The 22,009-nt window shown below is 38.7% G+C and overlaps 1 protein-coding gene across 2 annotated transcripts in view; it reads right to left on the bottom strand.

Moving 5' to 3' along the window:
- The window catches only part of MOSPD2 (motile sperm domain containing 2), a 53,491-nt gene extending 31,664 nt beyond the window's left edge, over positions 1–21,827 (bottom strand). For both annotated transcript variants that reach the window (XM_055338430.1, XM_055338429.1), the window contains exons 1-4: positions 21,567–21,827; positions 21,343–21,412; positions 2,493–2,648; positions 753–839 (exon numbers count right to left, since the gene is read on the bottom strand). In XM_055338430.1, coding sequence (XP_055194405.1) covers positions 753–839; positions 2,493–2,648; positions 21,343–21,412; positions 21,567–21,575 — 322 coding nt within the window. In that variant the 5' untranslated portion in view covers positions 21,576–21,827. The remainder of the gene's footprint in view (positions 1–752; positions 840–2,492; positions 2,649–21,342; positions 21,413–21,566) is intronic.
- Positions 21,828–22,009: the final 182 nt, after the last annotated feature.

Below are 22,009 nucleotides of genomic sequence, written 5' to 3'. Positions count from 1 at the left end.
AAAGAAAAAACAGCAAAGAAAGGCATAAAGCCAGGGAAGCGCATGTAAGGACGGGGATAGGGGGGCGGGGGGAGGAATGAGAGAAACAAGAACTGAATACTGGGAAAGAGAGCTGGCAACAGGAGGGAAATGCAGAGAGAATACTGTTGAGACAGGAGTGGACGACGCACTGCAGGGGGGCGGTGGCGGGCAAGCAAGCGCTCAGACGCAACTCTGACACTCCTCCTGCCCAGTTCCCAGCCTTGCTACAAATGGAGCTGGATTCCGGACAAGGGAAGGGAGGAGTGATAAGGGAGTCACTGGGACAGAGAGATGGTGGTGGTTACTGTTCCTTCTGCAATCACAGATTTCACAAGGAGCTGAGGGGAGAAGACCGGGGCAGGGGGGGATCAGGGACAGTGGGACCTTGGACTTGAAAAGTCCACTTAACACCCCTCAGCGACTGTTGAAAACATTTTCCATGAAAATACTGGGTTGAATTTTAAGATCAGTAAATTAGAAGAGAGCGACTCTAAATTACATGATTTTGGCTGTGTTACAGGATGTGGCATTTGCCTTTACTGCCTACTTTATCATAATGCAAACAGTACATACAACTAAGGGTCTGACACCCTGTCAAGATGGCCTTAATGATCCCCAGTTGTAGGAAACTTAATGTGTGCTACATATGGAGAAGGTTCTGCCTATTATTCAGTTGAGATAAATGCATCTCAAAACCTTGAAAAGCCAGTACATCAGTTAAACATACTTACACAACTTGTTGCCTTCTTTGTCATAACCGTGGAGATAAATACCACCAATTTCCAATAACCATCTGGGAATGGAGGATTCAGTCAGGTCTAAAAAAGGATAAACCTGATGAGTAATTGTAACAGAGGGGCCTTTGAAAAAGAAAACTTATGACGTAAAGGTTAATGTTATGTAGTAGGTCTGATGTAAAAAAAAAAGATAAGCTCCTTTAAGTATCTGGAAGGAGCCTCTGGCAATAAAAAGTGGTGTTTCTTACTAACGAAACAAACTACATAAAGACATGGATGAGAAAAATGGGGGAAAAAATCCATTTCCCTTGACTCATCAGCCATTATTATATGGACACATTTCCATGTTTTGGTTGTATTTCTCATAATAGCTTTCAACAAATACCATCACTATTGGACAATTTCAAGATAACATGCTAGTAAATATCCACATTACAGCCTCAGGATTGACTTAAAACTCACTTAGGGTTTCTCTAGTAAAATATTTTCTTACCAAGGGTTGATACCTGGTAGTCTAACACATTTTATAATCTTGGAGCAAATGGAAAATATTTTTTAAAAAAGCCAAATTTTTAGCAGGAGTAACAAAACAAGGTCTGTCCAGTCGAGTGAGAACATAGCAAGGCAGCAAATACCAAGCCTTTTGTATCATTCACCAGTTGTTCCCTGAGGACTTTCAAAGATTCTTCACTTTTCCGCACCACCCTTTTACCATATCTCTGCTGTGTGCCACTAGAAACTAGCAATTCCACAGAAGAAAAAAAAAACTATTGTTGAGTTTAAGAGTTCATTCTGTACCTAAATGAGTTACATTTCTTTGCTTGATTAATAAATGCTTCACTGTTTGTTGAAATGACCTATGGTTTTTATACTTCCAATCAAATTATTTCTTAAATACTCCTCTTTCTCAGGGATCCTTTCTACAAGTATAAAGACTGGGGAGAGTATCTGCTCTGAATTTATTTGTGGACTTTTTTCTTAAGTCTCCAGACTCACTCACTCCAGAGTTTGTAACCCTCAAGGTCAAGAAATCCTTCTTTGTACCTCATCAAAACCAGTAGTTATGCCAGATTCCTCCTGTTAAATTTTTAGGAGAGAGATAATGGATAACCTTTCCTGTGAAGAGTTCTTCATATACTTGAAGACTATCAAAAAAAAAAAAACCCTTCTAAGATTTAAAATTCCTCTTTGGCGGGGGGGGGGATGTCAATCTAGAATTGGGTCTTGAAATCAAGAAGTTAAGAAAACGCTGCCATAGGCATCCTTGGGGATAAGCCTACTTTTTTAGGGGACCCTCCCAATCTTTTAGCACTGCTACAGGGAGTACCTATTAGCACAAGGGACCCTGGGAATAGAGAAAGACATTAAGGAAACATCTGAAAAACAAAACAAAACAGGAAAAGAATATCTCTGTGTCTAGGCCTAGTAGTAATGATGCTATCTTGGTATGGTTCAATGGTATTGAACTAAACCAGGACAGATTAAGAGATTCTGCTCTGAGTGAAAGAATCTGAATCTAATTCTGCTCTCTGGTGATCCGATTTCCCTATGAATGACACTACTCTTAAGACATTCATAAGATGCTCCTTTCAAAGCATGAGTTTTTTATAAACCATTATATTTTGGTGTTTATGATGATTGCCAAGAATATCTGCAAATACACTATTTGGTAAATGTAAAACTAACATTTATACGTGAGGCAGTATACTGTCAAGGTTAAATTGAATGCATTACCGTTAACAGACATTTCTTTCCTCCACTGAAAACTCTCATCAAGCATCTTCAGAGTTTCATCGACAACATTATGTCTCCAAAGTAAGTAGCTTTCAACCCAGTTATCATCTTGTTGTAGCCTTTCAACATCACGTGGATCATATTTATCTGGCTTATCTAGGGGAAAAGCAGTATTAAATAGCCAAGTCAGATAAATTCTGCAGTGAGTAATAACATTGATGCCAGGAGAAAAAAAACAGACAAGAGTAAGCTAAGCTACAGAACAAAGCTACTTGAAGGATGCAGTTCAGATGAAAATGCAATGTAAAGGATTGATGGAATTTCTAATTCAGAGGAGAAGAAAGTTATCCAAAGATAGCAAGTTTACTTTGAATAAGCCACAGTAAAATTAAAAAATAAGACCACAGTAAATATTTTACATGACCCTCTCTAAAACTATAAACCAACATCTAGGAAGATCATGTTGCCTGAATTTGAAACCCTTACCCTGGTCAATGAAAAAGGAAATTTTACATGTGAAGGAAGAAGTTGTACTCAAGAAGACATTTGTTCGGCAATATTATTTTTATCTTTTTAAAAGATTTACTGGTTTATTTTAGAGGGGGGAGGGGCAGAGGGAGTCTAAAGCAGACTCCGCACTGAGCACAGAACCTAAGGTGGGGCTCGATCTCACAACCCTGAGATCACGACCTGAGCCAAAACCAGGAATCAGACGCTCAACTGACTGCGCCACCTAGGTGCCCTGGCAATGTCATTTTAAAAAATGAGATGCAAAATGGAAAACTGACCATGTGTGCAGCAGTCAACAGTTCCCATAATGTATTGGAATAATTGTTTCTAATAATTTATTATCTGCTTACACACAGGCTATGGTACTTGGTACTCCTTCCACATCTTGCTCCATTTTTCTGTAACTGAACCTGGTCTCCTCACAACCACCTCTGTACATTCAGATTCTACCATTCTGCAAGGCTTTCAAATGCTTCCTCTTCCACAAAAATTTCCCTGAGTCCAAAAGGAATTCTGTCCCTCTGTGAACAGCCCCAGGACTTAAACTAAGCCTTTCTTGAGGCACTTAGCATTTTTTCCCTTTAATCAAAGTGCCATAACTTCCCATATAGAGACTGTATGTAATAGCACAGTCTGAACATTTTAGGACTCCTCCAAAGCTGGTTATACTAGTGCCAGTGAAAAGGCTTTCAAGATAACTGAATCTTTTCCTTCTCTATTTTTATTTTCTCTCCCAGGGACCCAAGTGGGAACTTCAGAAAATTCCCTGGCTCCTTCATCTCCATTTTTTTTTTGCATCCAGTTAGATGCCAAGTTTTATAGATTCTTTCTCCTATTTGCTCTTATTTCAAGACATCAGAGATAATAGCCAAAAGAGCAAGAAAATATAAAGTGCATTCAAAGGCTCTTTGTTGAGTCTCAATTTCCTTATCTTTACTTTTTATTTTTGTAAAAGATGTATTTATTTGAGAGCGAGCGTGCATGAGTACATGAGCAGGGTGAGGGGTGGAGGGTAGACAGACAGGGAGAAGCAGACTTCCCATTGACCAGGGAGCCCAACATGGGGCTCGATCCCAGGACCCTTGAGATCATGTGAGCCAAAGGCAGATGCTTAACCAATTCAGCCACCCAGGCGTCCCTCAATTTCCTTATCTTTAAACTGCTTTAGATAATCACAGGGTTGTGTGAAGATCAGATGAAAATGTATATATGAAAGTACTTGAAAGTTTAAAGCACTAAGATTAGACCATGAATCATGCATTTGTACAGTGTTACCTTGGGTATCTGGGCTCTATTTTTCTAATCTATATGATGACTGATTCTATAGTAGGTAAACCCTGGAAAATGTTCCTTAGAAATTCATTGGTATTCAAAGTACAAATTTTCTGTAATTTATAAATACGAGTTGGATATAAAAGAGTTGACACTGTTTCACATTAAGAGGGCTCCTGAGAGTACCTGTCCCCTGAAGAAGCACCCTCCAGTCTGGCCACACTGCACAGCCTTCTCTGCTCCACTAATACAGCGTTTTCCTCGAAATTACAGGCTGATTTCTTCATTTTCAAGAAAATTTCTGCTAAATACCCAAGTCTGAATAACCACAGGTTACTCACCATGAAAAATGTGACTAATTCAGCTGGCAACTCAAACATGTATAAGTGTTTAATGTGTCCTGCAGAACAATTTTGTTACACAGAACATTAAAAGGACATGTACAGAAGGGTGAAGATTTAATATCATTTACTGCTTTATCAGGAGCTTTCTAAAATAAAATTGGTTTCTTCTCCTTTTTTAAAAATTTTTTTAAATTTATTTATGATAGTCACACACACACACACACACACACACACACACACACAGAGAGAGAGAGAGAGAGAGAGAGAGAGGCATAGACATAGGCAGAGGGAGAAGCAGGCTCCATGCACCGGGAGCCCGACGTGGGATTCGATCCCAGGTCTCCAGGATCGCGCCCTGGGCCAAAGGCAGGCGCCAAACCGCTGCGCCACCCAGGGATCCCTCTTCTTCTTTTTTTAAACTGAGAGTGCCCACAATGAAGACTACAATGACCACCGGCCTTGATTTGGGCTGACAAGCCAGTTTTGCCCATCATTCCTTCTATGTAATCAGCTCAAATGTCAACATGATTAAAAAAAAAGACAAATGGCTTCTTAGCATTATTGTGAAAATAGTTTTGACCTCACAGGCTCCTGCAGAGTCCTGGGCATCCCCCAGGGTCCAGACTAAACTCAGAACCACTTACCTAGAACAATACATGGAAAATGGTAAAAACCCAATAAAATATTAGCCATAGTAAGAAGAATAAACCATGATTGTTATTACTATCATTAGTAATACCACTGCTGGTATTACTACTAGGGATACCTTAAAAGAAACAGTGCCTGTTACTACTAAATGCAAAGTAGATATAGCTTTGTGCAGGTCTTTGAAATTAGAAATCTCCATTTATACTAAAATGACTAATTACTGTTATTGTCAGAACGTGTACTTATATATGAAATGCCTGTTAAACATTTACCCCTAGATGGACAGACGGGGAAAGAGAGAGCAGGGAAAAGACAGAGAAGGGAGAGGACTGGGCAAGAGGTCCTGTATGGAGGGAGGGAAGCAGGATGAAAGGGCAGAAGAGGACACAGAGGAGGGCTGAGGGGAGGAGGACAATGACTACAAGGGGCGGGGTAGGGGAGGGGGAGAGAGAGAGAGAGAAGGAGACGGAGAGAAAGAGAGTCAACTGAACATTCAAGATAAGGAAAGCATGGTCAAGTGCAATAAGGGTGCTTATGACAACACAATTTGCTGCTTTCAAGCACAGCCCCCAGACAACCAAATCCTCAAGTGTGAGGTGGTTTTCAGAAAACCAGTCCTTTGGTAAATCCAGATGTTACAGGAATAAACTAAAGAGGAACCCTCAAAAGGTAACTAAAGCCAATAAACACATATTTGTGCCCATACACCTCTGTCCCCACACCTACTCATGACATCATTTTGGCTTTACCTCTCCATAATTAAAGCATACAAACAAGGAAGAGACTAGTTGTATACACAGACACGTATGTATGTCTATATTCTGGTAACACCTTAACCTTACTACTTTCATCTTGCTGCGAACCAGGAAAACTTTGAGAACCAACATTAATCTCAAGTGATGAGCTTTTAAGCCTCAAATCTGCAGTTCTTCCAAACAGCAAAAAAGCTCATTTTGGCTACTTCTTTGTAAGAAACCTTAATGAACTACCAACACACCACCTGTGGTTCACTGTGTCTAGCTACAATTTATTTCTTCTTATACAAATTTTGCTCTGTAGATTGGTGCTCTAGTTATACAGTGCATCGCCACCAAACACATACTATAGTTCAGAATTTGGCAGAGAAAGGACTGAAGATAAATGGCAATGGAGGTTCAGCTCTCAGATGGTACTAAATGCTTCAGGGTAAAGATGACTTCTCTCTCTCAGCTGTTCATCTCTTTCTCCTCTGTGTGCACAAACACACACACTCATTCACACCCCATTCACACTGTCTCTTACATACTTTTTATACACTTTTTAAGTTTTGCAGGATAATTACAGGTTTTACTTATAAAACGGTGAACTTCATTATTAACTTTTCTTTTTCTCTCTTGTACTTGTCAGCTGGTGAAATTACGAACATGTCAGAAGTGCATTTGAAAGTTAACGAATATGAAAACACATCTAGCCAGATTCAGGATATGGGGGCAGGGTGATGGAATGAGAAGACCCATACTACTATGTATGGGGACTCAGCAAGTCACTCTAGGCCTGATTCTCTTCTCTGTAAAATGGAGATAAGGTCTGCCTACCCACAATCTTATGAAGATCAAGAACACTTTGCAAATTTTAAATACTATATAAATGAATTTTCATTAACATAAGGTAGAATGCTATTCATGAATCTAAGATTAAATTCCAATTGACCTATTAATCAGTTGAGAAAATCTTGTAAGTATAGTGTAGTTATTATAAACGTGCCCAAAATTTAGATAAGGGTTGGAAAAAATACAAAAGTACTCTGATAATGAAAACCAGAGAACAGTTATTAACTAGACATCATAATGATGTTCAAAAGCAGCAAATATGCAACTGGCAAACATGATAGTAATTTAAAACCTCCTTGACCCTCTTATTTCTCCAGGACTTTGAGCACTAGTCCACTTAAAGTCAAGGCAGGGCCCTGGAAGAGCATCTGCATTGGCTGGACCATTTCTATTGGCCGGACTGTGTTAATGTCAACAATGGAAGTGATGAGGCTGAAATATCAAAATATTTCTTTAAGGGCATCCTCTGTTAGTAGGCCACAACCTACCCTAAATCTCCAATTGCTGTAAAGTCATCTGGTGAGAGACTGAGAGGCAGGTGACCTTTTAAGATGGGATTAAGCCACCTGCCTACCGCAGTGATTCTCAAACTGCAGCACCTGTCAGAATCACCAGGAGGGCTTGTTTAAAAAGGGACTGGAGGGTATTATGCTGAGTGAAATAAGTCAATTGGAGAAGGACAAACATTATATGGTCTCATTCATTTGGGGAATATAAAAAATAGTGAAAGGGAATAAAGGGGAAAGGAGAAAAAAATAAGTGGGAAATATCAGAAAGGGAGACAGAACATGAAAAACTCCTAACTGTGGGAAGCGAACTAGCGGTGGTGGAAGGGGAGGTGGGCGGGGGGTGGGGGTGACTGGGTGGTGGGCACTGAGGTGGGCACTTGATGGGATGAGCACTGGGTGTTGTTCTGTATGTTGACAAATTGAACACCAATAAAAAATAAATTTATTAAAAAAATAAAATAAAATAAAAAGGGATTAATGGACCCCACTCCCAGAGTGTTTTTTTTTTAAGATTTTATTTATTTTTTCATGAGAGACAGAGATAGAGAGGCAGAGACATAGGCAGAGGGAGAAGTAGGCTCCGTGCAGGGAACCCAATGTAGGACTTGATCCCAGGACCTGGGATCACACCCTGAGTCGAAGACAGAAGCTCAACCACTGAGCCACCCAGGGTTCCCCCTGAGTGCTTAATGCATGGACAGGAACCAAGAATCTGCATTTGTAAGAAGTTCCTACAGGATGCTGACTGCTGCTGGTCCAGGGATCACACTGAGAACCACTGGTTTATTACAGGTATTGGAAAACTTTCTGTAAAGGGCCAGATGATAAATATCTAAATATCTTAGACTTTGAAGGCCACAGATTGCTAATTCATTTTTCTTTCTTTCTTTCCCTTTCTTTTCTTCTTTCTTTCTTTCCTTTTCTTTCTTTCTTTTTAGTAACCCTTTAAAAATACAAAAAACATTCTTAGAGAGAGGGCTGTACAAAAACAAAACTTTGCTGACCTATGGTTTGTTGTAGAGAGGGGAGGTGCTTTCTATCTTAGATGATATATCTCTCCATTTATTTATTCAGGTCTTCTTTCAAACTTTTTCAGTAACACAATTTTCTTGTTAAAAGAAAAAATGTTGCAAATTTCTTCTATTAGATTATGAGGCACTTTTAGAGATTTTTGTGTTGCTATATGAGCAAATAATAACAAGAGTTGCAAACCCTATGCCTCTTTTCCTTGCCATATTGATAACTAGGTTATTTCATATAGTGTTGAATTTTAGAAATTATAGCAGAGATCACGGTCTTTCCCTTGACTTTATGGGAGTTATTTTGAAGTTTCACAATTAAACCTAACATTTGTAGGTTTTTAGAAGATATACTTAGAGCAAAAAAAGTTTTTCTTGTTTGTGCAAAGTTCTGTTTGCTTTACACAAAGTTGGATAGCCAGTGTGGTTTCTGTCTTTGGTGAAATAAACATTTTTCCTCATTTGATTTTGTTAATGCGTATATATTTCTGTTTGCTCAAGTAAGCATAGAAAAAAGAAAGAGAAAACATATATAGTTAGCTAAAAAGAAAAGAGAAGGGACAGAAAAGGCACATGAAAGGCTTCTCAATGTTTACAATTTTTTAAAAGATTTATTTATTTGACAGAGAGAGAGAGAGAGAGAGAGAGAGAGAGAGAGAGAACACAAGCAGGGGGAGCAGTAGGGAGAGGGAGAAGCAGGCATCCCGCTGAGCAGGGAGCCTGATGTGCGGCTCAATCCCAGGACCCTGGGATCATGATCTGAGCCAAAGGCAGATGCTTAACCAACTGAGCCACCCAGGCGCCCTTCAATGTTTACCTTTTTATGTGGTTTTGATTGTTGAAACCGTACCTATTCAGAAATGTCATTGAGAAGCATGTTGTTAATGTGGTAAGTTCCTCTGCTGCATTTTCTGATTATTATCTTTGCATTCCTGGGACTAGTCAACTGTTTGGGCCCTATTTGCACACAGGTCTCTGCAAGGAGGAGAGTGGTAGGGACCTATGGCTGCTGGACTCAGTCTCTTTAATTGATCTATTTAGGGCTTTAATTCTCATTTAAACAATGTGAGATGATCTTTCTCTTCTCCACAAAGTTTTCTATTTAACCTAAGTTTTATAACTTACCGTGATAAAGCTGGTGATTGCTTTCTCTTATCATTTAAAAAATTTATACCACATCTTTAATTTTATGTCTGCTTTTTGCTCCTCCTATGTCTTTGCATTTTCCCTTTGCTCTTAATCAGTTATCCTAGGCTTGTCTGCTTCACTTGTCCTTTCAAAACACCAGCTTATGTTTATTGTATCGACTATCTTCTTTCCTGCACCATGAATATCTGCTGCTACTTGTTTCCTTCTACTTTCTCTGTATTTACTTATGTTCATTTTGTAGAAGTGAATCTGTAGCTGATTTTTATTTAGGCCTGTTTTCTAATGAATGAACATAAGATCATAGATACTCTGTTGCTCAGCTTTAACTATTTAGTAATTTCCATTGTGATATCCTCTCTAACCCATGGGTTATTTAGCAGAGGTAAGAATTACACACATGACAGGGAAGGGAAGTTGTTAACTGGTGGGTTAGAGGTGTGTTATTTCAGTTTCCTAACATTTGATTTGTTTTTAAGTACCTGCTTATTTTGACCTTTTTTTCTTTTTCTTTTTTGGTGGCAAAACCTGGGACTGACTTCTAATATAGTTGCTTAATGATGTGAAAACATGGCCTGTTATGATGTAGCTGCTTTGGAATTTTTGAGACTTCCTTTATGACTTAATGTGTGGTGAATGTTTGCAAAAAAGCTCCAAGAGCAAATATATTTTCCAAAGTATGTATATGTATATATATATATATATATATTCTCCATTTGTTGGGCAGGAGAGAATACATTCATATACACACATACATATATATCTTTGATCATCTTTGTTCATTGTGTTAAAATCTAAAATCTTGGGGCACCTGGCTGGCTCCAACGCTAGAGCATGAGACTCCTGATCTCAGGGTCGTTCGTGAGTTTGAGCCCCATGTTAGGGGGTAGAGTTTACTTAACAAAACAAAATTTTAAGAATCTCTTGCCTGCTTGCTCTGCGTATTTCTGAAAGAGGTTTGTTAATATCATTCAACATGTTTGTGGATTTCTTGAATTTCTTTAATAATTCTAGGACCTTTGCTTTATATATGTGAAGGCTATACTGTGAGATATTTATGTTGTTAGTTCTAAATGTTATATCCTTTCTGGGTTCCATTTAATAACAGTATAATCTATTTTTAAATGTACTAATGTTTTCCACCCTAAATATGTTGTCTAACAAAAGTGCAACCAACACAGTATCACTTTTGGTTAGTACACCCTGTTTTGTACACTTTTTTACATCTCCTGATTTTCAACCTTTCTACATTAATTTATTTTAGGTTAGTGTCTTGTAAGTACAAATGCAATTAAGATTTTTAAAATTCTGCTCTGTTATTAAGTATAAATCTGTTTATATTTATGGTAACTTGATAAAGTTGGGATTCTTTCAGCTGTCTTACTCTGTGTTTTCTAGTTGCTGTGCTGCTTTTTTCCTCCTTTCTTGCATCCTATTGGAGAGGTGTTTTTTTCATTTGCCTTTTCATTCCTCCACTGGCTTGGAAATTATTCTATTTCTGTATTTCAGTGGTTACCCTTATTTGAAATATTCACATTTTACTGACAAAACCTAGAATTAGTATCTCTACCCTCCTTCTAAATAATACAAGTCCTTCCAATCTCTTTACCTGCTAATACTGTCACAATTCTTTTTTACTATTAACTCAGATTTTTTTCTTTACAAATTTGCTTTCCCATTTCTTTGCTTTTTATTGTTTCTTGATCTTTCTGCCTTCTGTGTTTTGTATACTTATTCATGATGTAGTCTAGTACTTCATTATTAGGGACAGTCATCTTTGCATACCTGGAAAAAACACTGCCTTCAATTTTGACTAAATATTCTAGAAGAGGAGCTATTTCCCTTGGCACTTGCAGGAGATTATTTCCCTGTTGCTGAGGAGAAATCAAGTATCAGTCTGATTTCTGTTCCTTTATAGATAATCTGTCCCTTCTTTTTGATTGTTTGATTTTTTTTCTTTGTGGTGTTCTCACATTTTCATTACGATATGCCTAGGGACTAATTGCTTTTTCCTTCATGATGCTCAGATCTTGTTAAGCTTTTTTTTTTTTTTTTCAATTTAAATTCCAGCTAGTTAACATATAGCATAGTTCTAGTTTCAGGAGTAGAATTTAGTGATTCTTCATTTACTTATAACACCCAATGCTCACCCCAACAAGTGCTCTCCTAATGCTCAACACCCATTTAGCCCATTGTCCCCAACCACCTCCCCTTGAGCAAACCTCACTTTGTTCCCTAGAGTTAAGAGTCTCTTACGGTTTGCCTCCCTCTCTGTTTTTATCTCATTTTATTTCTATTTGTCTATTTCACTTAGAATAATACACTCTAGTTCCATCCAAGTTGCTCCAAATGCAAAAAGAATTTCCTTCTTTTTTCATGGTTGAGTAATATTCCACTGCGCACACACGTATATAGATATACATACACACCACTTTTCTTTATCCATTCATCAGCCAATGGGTATTTGGGCTCTTTCCATAATTTGGCTATTGTTGCTAGTGCTGCTATAAACATTGGGGTATGTGTAGCCCTCTGAATCAGCACTTTCTATCCTTTGGATAAGTACCTAGTAGTGCAATTGCTGGTTTGAAGGGTAGTTCTATTTTTAACTTTTTTTTTTTGAGAGAGAGTGAGAGGGAGAAAGAGAAAGAATCCTAAGCAGGCTCCACACCCAGCATGGAGCCTGTCATGGGACTTGATCTCAGAACCCTGAGATCATGACCCAAGTCAAAATTAAGAGTTGGATGACTGTACAAAAACTTAAAAAATTGTTTATGAATGTCCTACATCAGTGAATATATAGTAGTATGATGGTAAAGGTAAAAATGTAAATCATGGCCCAACTACTAAATATAAAGTAACTAATATAAAACAAATTCTATAGATATATGCCAAATATTTACAGTCAACACAAATTCAGCTAAAAATAGTTTAGATTGGAATGTAGCCATTTTTTGTCCTTTCATTCCTTGATAAATGGCTACCGGGGAAATATTTTAAGTTCTGTGAGCTCTGCTCTACCTCCTAGAGGTCAAATTAAACCAAAACTCTAGTTAGAGATTAAATTTTCAGTAAGGAAAAATCATTCATGCACTCTACCATCCAGAGGACACAGATTTTGTAAACCACTGTTCTCGTGCAAGTTTTTCAAATAACAATTGACTAAATACAAACTGATATCCTAGAAGTGACAGTATACTAGTAACAGACTCTTTAAAGTTGCATATCTGACTTAACATTCATGATAAACATATGGGAAGAATAGGTATCAACAACTTAAAGAGATAAGTCAAAAAATATTTGCCAGGCACTGATAACAGTCATTACTGAGAATAAAGATTCAAAAATAAGCAGGTCTACCAATTCTTAACCCCATAACCAATTTACCACTCAAGACTTCATGTAAAGTTATAATCTTATATGAATGGATAAAGAAGATGTGGTGTGTATACGCAGACAGACACAGACACACACACACACACACACACACACACACACACACACACTGGAATACCACTCAGCCATCAAAAAAAAAAATGAAACCTTGCCATTTTCAATGGTGTGGATGGAACTAGAGGGTATTATGCTAAAGGAAATAAGTAAATCAGAGAAAGACAATTATCATATGATCTCACTCGTGGAATTTAAGAAACAAAACAGAGGATCATAGGAGAAGGGAGAGAAAAATAAAACAAGACGAAATCAGAGAGGGAGACAAACCATAAGAGATTCTTAATCATAAGAAACAAACTGAGGATTGCTGGAGGGGAGGTGGATAGAGGGATGGGGTAACTAGGTGATGGACATTAAGCCTTGATAGCTTGATATAATGAGCACTGTGTATTATTTAAGACTGATGAATCACTGAACTCTACCTCTGAAATTAATAATACACTACACATTAATTAATTGAATTAAAAAATAATGTAAAAACTTACAATCTTATATTCTCTATGATAGAGGCTTGGTATCTTTAGATATGTAAAATAAAGACAAAAATTGATAAACTCCTAAAATCTTGTCCTTTTATTCTGATCATGACTTTATTTTTTTTTAATTTTTTTATATATTTATGATAGTCACACAGAGAGAGAGAGAGATTGGCAGAGACACAGGCAGAGGGAGAAGCAGGCTCCATGCACCGGGAGCCTGATGTGGGATTCGATCCCAGGTCTCCAGGATCGCGCCTTGGGCCAAAGGCAGGCGCTAAACCGCTGCGCCACCCAGGGATCCCTGATCATGACAACTTTAAAAGGTTAAACTTGAGAAGGTTAAAGATGGAACAAAATTTAAGAAAATCAAGTGTCTATCTACCTATCTTTTAAAAGCTTTCACTATTGGAGGCTAACACATAATTCATTAACTCTGAGAGCTAATTTATGGTCTCCCACCAAATGCTAGCTCAAAATGGAGCTAGGTTATTAAAGATGCAAAGATGAATAAAACTTGAGTGGATCCCTTGGGTGGTTCATAATCTAGAGAGCTTATGTAAAACTTCCAATAGTGTAGTTACACTTTAAATGTCATTTTCCTTCCATTCTTCCTCTCCAGAGAAGGCAGTTGGTAAGGACAATCCCTGTTCTATGTACCCTTTACCTACAGAGGTTCCTTCCAGTCACTGGTAATCATCCTGTCCTTGAAATTCTCTCAGAGATCATCCTGGTTCTTCTACTTCTCTAATCACTTTTTCTCTTTCAGCCTAATAAAATGAAGGCATTCTTCAAGGTTAATTGCTTAATGGAAAAAAGAGAAGACAAAGACATTAAAGAAAATCTGTAGGTTATACTTAAGATGAAACAATAATGATCCCAGATGCAAGATCTGAAACAAAGGATAAAACAACAAACAAAAACCCAAACTAGCAAACCAGAAGTAGAAGAAAACTTCTTCATTTTTCATAAAGGATATCTACAGAGATATTTGATGGTGACATGTTTGAGGCTATCTTTCTCAGATCAGGAATAAGAAAAGTTGGCTTTTATTACGGCTTCAATTCAACAGTGTTCTAAAGGATCCAGCCAGTGTAAAGTGAAAGCATTTAAAGTTGTAAGAATTGGGAAGTCAGAAAGAAAATTGTCATTATTTCAAGGTGATATCATGGTCTACACAGAAATTCTAAACTAATCTAGGGATAAATTATTGAAATTAATGAGTTGGTAAGGCTTTCCAATTAGATATTAATGTAAAAAAGTCAAATGTACTTTCTGTTAACCACAAACAATCGTTTAGAACAGAAATTCTTAAGAGATACCATTTAAGCAACCGCAGAAATAAAACATGTAAGTACCCGGAAATAAATTTAACAAAAGCGAGTTAACCTTTAGGAAGAAAATTACAAATCTTTCAATACAGAAGAGTTTAGCAGATACACCAGGTTCTTAAATAGGAAGACACAACCCTGATGATGTCAAGCCTCCCAGCATTGGTTTTCTGATTCAACACAATTCCATTTGAAATCCCAACAATAGTTGTTTTATTGCAGAAACATGGTAAACTGACTGTATAATTTATATGGAAGAACAAAGGGACAAGAGCCTGAAGAAGTGATTTTCACGGAGCAGAAACCAAATGGTCCATAAAGATATGAAGAAATGCTCAATCTCATTGGTACCCAAAGAAATGCAAGTTAAAACCAAAATGAGATATCCCTACACCCTAATCAGATGGGCAAATATTAAAAAAAAAAAAACTACCACCATCAAATTTTAGAGTGTGGAAAAACAAGGACACTCACAAATATCTGGTTAAAATGAAAACTGGTATAATCACTTTGGGAAATAGTTCAGTATTACCTAGCAAAGTTGAACATGTGCCTCATCTATAACCCACAGATTTCACTGTTGGGTGCAAACCTTAGAGCAGCAGCAGTTCTCAAATTTCTTGGTCCCAGGGCCCCTTTTACACTCTTGAAAATAACTGAGGACTCCAAAGAACTTTTTTTATTTATATGGGTTATATTTACCAGTAGTTACTCTATTAGGTATTAGAATTGAGGAAAGTTTTAAACATGAGAACACACAAGCACACATTCTATCAGCTGTCAGAGCAATGACATCACCACATGCCATGTGAACTCTGGAAAATGCCACTGTATGCTTGTGAGAGAATGACAGTGAAAAAGGAAAATGATACTTTGATGTTATTATAAAAGTTGTTTTGACCTCTCAAGCTCCTTGAAATGGTCTCAAGGAACTACAGTTCCTAGACCAACTTTGAGGACCACTGCCCTAGAGAAAGTCTAGGCACCAGACATATTTAAAAATGTTTGTAGTAGTATTGCACATGACAGCAAAATCTAGAAACAATCCCAAATCCATCAACTGATATTTTCATTCCCCGCACTACTACACAGCTATAAAAAGCAATCAATTCCATTTATGTTTGACAATATGAATGTCTCTTGAGTAGTAGAAGCAAGTCATGGAAAAATACATTCAGCTTTTATTTAAAGTTAAAAAACAGCTAAACTTAATGAAGTACTGGTGAAGGATACATCATAGGTGGTAAAGCTAATGAAAAGCAAGAGAATGAGTAACACCAAATGCAGGACAAGTCACTGCCCCTGAATGGCAGGGCTAGGAGTACACAGGAAGCTCTATTTCTTTGGCTGAGTGATAAGTATATGGGTATTCACTTTATTCATGTTTCATACAGTTTGTACTTAAAAAGATATTTCAAGGGGCGCCTGGGTGGCTCAGTTGTTTAAGTGTCTGCCTTCAGCTCAGTTGGGTCCTATGGGCTTCCTGTTCAGTGAGGAGTCTGCTTCTCCCTCTGCCCCTCCCCCTGCTCCTTCTCTTTCTCTCTCTCCACCCCCCCTCTCAAATAAATAAATAAATAAATAAATAAATAAAATCTTTAAAATGAGATATTTCAAATTGTAAAAAATAATAAATCAAGACAAAACAAAAATGAAAGGACTAGGAAATTATCGGACGAGAGAAAATTATTTAACAGCAATGAAAGAAACCACAAAGGATTGGGTAGTTTTCAATATATTAAAAACATGAAAAAAGTGGAAGTGACATAAACAAGAGAAGTTCAAACCAGCTGTAGAAGCCATAGTGATGAAAAAAAATTTTAACTACAAATCGATGTAAATACATGAAAAGACGTTTACTCTCACTAGTAACTAGATGCAAACTAAAACAAAGAACCCTCAGTTAAGGAATGACGACGACAAGACAAATGGGTAAGGCTGTGGTGAGGCTAACACTATCACACATGCTGGTGGGAATGAATCTTGGTGCAACTTCTGGGCAGGAAAAGGCAACACATATATGAAGTATCTTAAAAATATTCATACTCTTGAAACCAATGATTCTACTTCTAGACATGAATCTTAAGGAAACAATCTAAACTACTGCACAAAAAACCATATTAACAAAAAACTGGAAAGAATCTAAATATCCAAATAGGGAGTATTTAAGATAAAAGAAAATGATCTCTTATGTATTGAACTAAGTATTAAATAGTAATGTAAAACAGTTTACATCATCAATACCGGGAAATAAAATTGTGTCAATTAAAAAAGGCAAGCCCTAAAATTACATACACAATAGTCTTTTAACTACTCTTTAAATTTTTAACACATAGGAAAAAAAGACTGAGGGCACCTGGCTGGCTCAGTTGGTTAAGTGTCTGACTCTTTTTTTTTTAATAAATTAATTTTTATTGGTGTTCAATTTACCAACATACAGAATAACACCCAGTGCTCATCCCAAGTGTCTGACTCTTAATCTTGGCTCAGGTCTCCATCCCAGGATCATGAGCTCAAGCATCGCATTGGGCTCCACACTGGGTGTGAAGCCTATTAAAAAAACAAAAACAAAATGGAAAAAATGCATCCACTGTTAGCAGAGCTATCTCTGGATAGTAAGCTTATGGGGGACTCTTTGGGCTTTTTTGGTATCATCCAAATTCATTTAAATGAATTCATATACTTGTAAAGTCAAAAAACAAACCTAAAATAAGAAAGCCCACCAACCCCTCAACTGCTTTCCAAACTCACTGAAGTAGAAACATCGCTTTTGTTCAAAGCTCTCTACACTATATTCCCAACTGTCTTTAGTGGGTGTGCTTACTTACCCTCCTTAAGGTTCATCAAGGTGGACCCCCCATGGCTTCCAGACCATGTTCTGTACCTTCTCACTACAGTGCCTTAGCTCAGAATATCTGATCCATCTGTATCATATTTTCTACCTGGCCAAATTCAAACATTTTCCAAAGTTCATGAGAAACACCACCTTTTTTTTTCTTCAAGATTTTATTTATTTAATAGAGAAATAGAGACAGAGAGCACAAGCAGGAGGAGCAGGAGAGGGAGAGGGAGAAGCAGGCTCTCCAGTGAGAAGGGAGCCAGACTCTGGGCCCAGGACCCTAGGATCCTGATGGGATCTGAAGGCAGACGCTTCACCAACTGAGCCACCCAGGTGCCCCCAAAACACCACCTTTTCTATGAAGTTTTTTCACACTCCTTGCTAACCCAATCACCCCAACCACATGTGATTTTTTTCCTTGTCTTTGACTTCTACGGAAATGATTTTAGCACTCTTACTCCTCTTGATACAATTTGCCTGAATTCTAATAGCTCTGTTTTAACACCTCTACTAGATTGTAGTAGGTCAGGAAGAGGCTCTATCCTTCTTCACTTCTTTCTCCACTATTAACACACTGCTTCCCAGAATTAAGCACAGAATGAGTATTTGAGGAACCAAATAAACTATTGTCACAAGAGAGTAGTCTCTTGCCTTGGCCACCAGAAGGAGGAAGAGAGAACGGGAAATGCTCCTCATTTGAGACTCAGCATGGAATTTCTCACAGAAACAAGGAGGAAAAAAAGGACCATTTGTAATGCATAAAACAATTATGCACTTTTATTCCTTTTGCCATCTATCCATAATTGGTAACTTAATTTTAAGGAAACAAAAATGTGCTTGGAATTCCCAAGAACCTACCTCCAAAAGGGTTTCTGGAGTACAGCCAGTGTTTAAAGTGACATATTTGCAGATAATTATTTTCCTTCAGGAAAAACATCACATGTTTGCTCAAGTCAGCTTAAGCCTCTTTTGAAACAAAAAAATTGGTAGCGAAAATAGAAAGGGTGAAGTGAAAGACAAAGGAAGAAGGAAAGTGCAGGTTCTCTAAGCACTTGAGTTAATTTCTAAAAAGGAAACCTGAAAGGGTGAACACAAGCAGATCAAAACCACCTTTTTACCATTTTTCCTACTTTCCTACTTTGAGATGCAGTATCTCAAGAAACAAACTTTAAAGGGAGAAAGTCTTCACAGGTTTTTATTTTTCTTTCCCGAGCAAGTCTTTAATTAAATTAGTATTTACAATAGCTGTTCAGATAACCTGCTCACATGCATTCACACGTACCTGAATGTGTATATTTCAGGTCAAAACCCTCCTTATACTTAATGCATTGAGTGCTTTCCTTTGAAAGAATGCTCATCTTTATGAAACATATTGTGAGGGCTGCTCTTTGCCAGACTTTGGGGAGAGGGGTGGAGAGTCAGGACGACTCATAGTGCAGACTTGGATTAATCTCCCTATATATGTATTTAAGCATTGCTATATTGAGTATATATTGAAAACTGTGCAAGATATACAGAGGTGAGTCAGTCCCCGCCCTTAATGTCCACAGGTTGCCCCAGACCCATATACATTCTACTGGAGGAAATGAACAATAAGCAAGTAAACAAATGAACACAATAATTACAGGTTATGGAAAGAGCTGTAAAGGAGACAAAATAAACAAGACAGGGAGGCTATTTGATAATCAGTAAAGGCCTCTCAGATACATTTATGCCAAGATGGAAAAGAAAAAAAGGACCTAGCTGTGCACACTTATCTGGGCAAGAGCCTTCCAAACAAAGAGAAGTGGAAAGGTCCTAAGATAAAAACAGATTCAGTCTGTTGGAAGAACATAAAAGAAGCAGTATGGCTGGTCATGTTTTTCAAACTGTGGATCACTGCAACAAGGAGTCATAGGTTTTCAGAATAAGTATTCTTTAATGAACTTTTGCTCCAGTTATGTGTATATGTGTGAGTGTGTCCTAGTTTGCAATGTGTGATATGTTTCTTACTGTGGGCAGCGGTGAAATCTGTACTAAACAAGGAGAGTAGTTACAGATTAGGATGGAAGGGTGAGCAAGAACTACAGCATGCATGGCCTTGCATTGTAGGCCACCATAAGGAATCGAGATTTTTATTCTAAACACAATGTGATTGTATTGAAGACTTTCATGTTGGGGAGTGATATGATCTAATTCAATACAATGGTGTTGCCCAAAGATTTTCACTACAGTGAAATTCAGAAAACTAGCTCAGGCCTAGCCACTAAGACCAAGGATTTGGAGCAAATCACTTAATCTCTCTAGATCTTACTTTCTTCATTTTAAAAATGAGAAGGCTGGACCAAGATAACTTACTATCTTCTCTATTGCTAAACTTCTATAACTATATATATATATAATATATATATATATGCACACACATATATGTATACATATATACATACATACACACATATATGTATACATATATACATACATACACACATATACATATATCCTGCTTCCTTTGTTGGGCATAAGTACATGACTATTGGGAAGACGCTAGTGCATTAGGTCAAGTTTTGGGTTACTTCTTAAAATACTATACACCACGTAACTCTTAGAATTATATTTCTATAGAAAGCCATTTTAGAATTCTCTCTTTCCTGGAACCAGCTATATTATTTAAATGAGATCTCTGGGCTAAAAGTGAATCAAGTGCTTTTGCAACTCTCTAGTGCAAAGTTTGGGATGTAAAGGAAATTGACAGGGAGGATGAAAAGATTTAGTGACCAGGTTATCTGGAACACATTTCCTTATTTGTTCTAGGTCATCACTGACATTTAATCTAGGGCATTCTAAAGTTGCAGAGCCCTAAAGTTAAGATGCAGAAGCTTAACCCCATCTACAGCAACCAAAATGACTTGAGACAAAATATTCGGTGAGAGCCTACAATAGGTTAACCGCATGCTAGACAGTCAGATATGTTTTTTCAGTTAATTGTCCTAATTATTCATATTTCACAGATAAGAAACAGGGGCTTAGAAAAGACAACAAAGCTATTAAGTGGCAGGGTCAAGATTCAACATTTCACATTTATAATAAATTATCCTGCAAGTTTAAAAAAATCACTATACAAGGATTAAGCCATCAGTTTCAAGTATCTGGGACATTTGTCCAACCATATGAACACATAATGTTCAACCAATAAATCAATTCTGGACTTTGGTATAGGTGCTTTAGCTAGGTGCAGTGTGGGATGAAAGAGAACTTGTTCCAGCACTGGAAGGCCTACTCCGTGGGTAGCATACTGGGTTGTATGAAGTGGAATCAGGCAAAATATCTAAGGAATTTGTATTCCCAATTAAGTACACGTGAATAGCATTATGGCCGTTTCCAGATTCTTTTTCTCTATTGTTGCTGGTGAAAGGTCAGCAGAGAAACTGTGCACTGGACAGTGTCACCTGTGCCGTGGGCCTTGAAAGTGTCCTGCAAGTTCCATAAACTCGAGATGCTAGAAACTCACCAATTTCCAACTTACATTAACCCTTTAGGAAGCAGTGGGCGTATCACCTGCCCAATTGGAGCAGCGTGGATGGCGTGTTACGAAGAAAAGCTTGGGAACGTGGAGGGCATTATCCGTGTGAGGGGCGGAATGGTCCCTAAAGCCTTTCCCCAGAGACACCTGCAAACACCTTTGGAAAGTTAGGGACCGTCGCTGCACAGCTGCCTCAACGTCGAGAACGCGGTACCCACCTGTCACATATTCGGCTTCGAATCTCCGCCGGGTCTCAGAGATGAGCTTGGCTTTATTCTGGGCGTGATACTGAAAGGGAGACACGAAGGGACGCTTAGATACCACGCGCACCATCCCGCTTCCCTTCAGCCCAGCCCACCTGCACCTGGGCGCACGGCCCCAGGCTTCAGAGGAAGCTTCCGGGTCTGGGGGGCGGCCGGCAGCTGTGTGGTCGCCTCCTCACCTCGGCCATGGTCGCGGGCGTGGACGAGATCTCGATCGCCGTGGCCACTTGCCCACCTGTCCGAAAATCTCATCACTGGCCCCGCGGGCCGGGAGGTAGAGAGGGAAGGGCGGGAGGTGGCGACGGTCGCGTGACACCGGGAGGCGGGCGGAAGCGTCGCCGCGTTGCCCAATCCAATGTGGCCGCCTGGGTGTGGAGGCGGAACCAGGCCCCAGCCTGGCTTTCCATTAGCTTCTCGTTTGCGCTCCGTTCCCTCGACGTCCCCTGCACTGCGGACCCGCCTCCGCCTACCGCCGGATCACGGGAGCTTCCCGCGCCCAGCTCCGCCCGAGCAAGCTCCGCCCGAGCAAGCTCCGCCCGCCCTTAGCTTCACAACATTCCCCGGAGGCCCCGCCCCCTCAGCCTCCCTTGGCAACCGTCTCCCCGCAGGCGGGGCCGGCCCC

The sequence above is a fragment of the Nyctereutes procyonoides genome, unplaced genomic scaffold, assembly GCF_905146905.1.
Source record: "Nyctereutes procyonoides isolate TBG_1078 unplaced genomic scaffold, NYPRO_anot_genome, whole genome shotgun sequence".
Classification (NCBI taxonomy): Eukaryota; Metazoa; Chordata; class Mammalia; order Carnivora; family Canidae; genus Nyctereutes; species Nyctereutes procyonoides.
The sequence above is the reverse complement of the archived record's forward strand: the minus strand, read 5'-3'. Positions and strand labels throughout refer to the sequence as shown.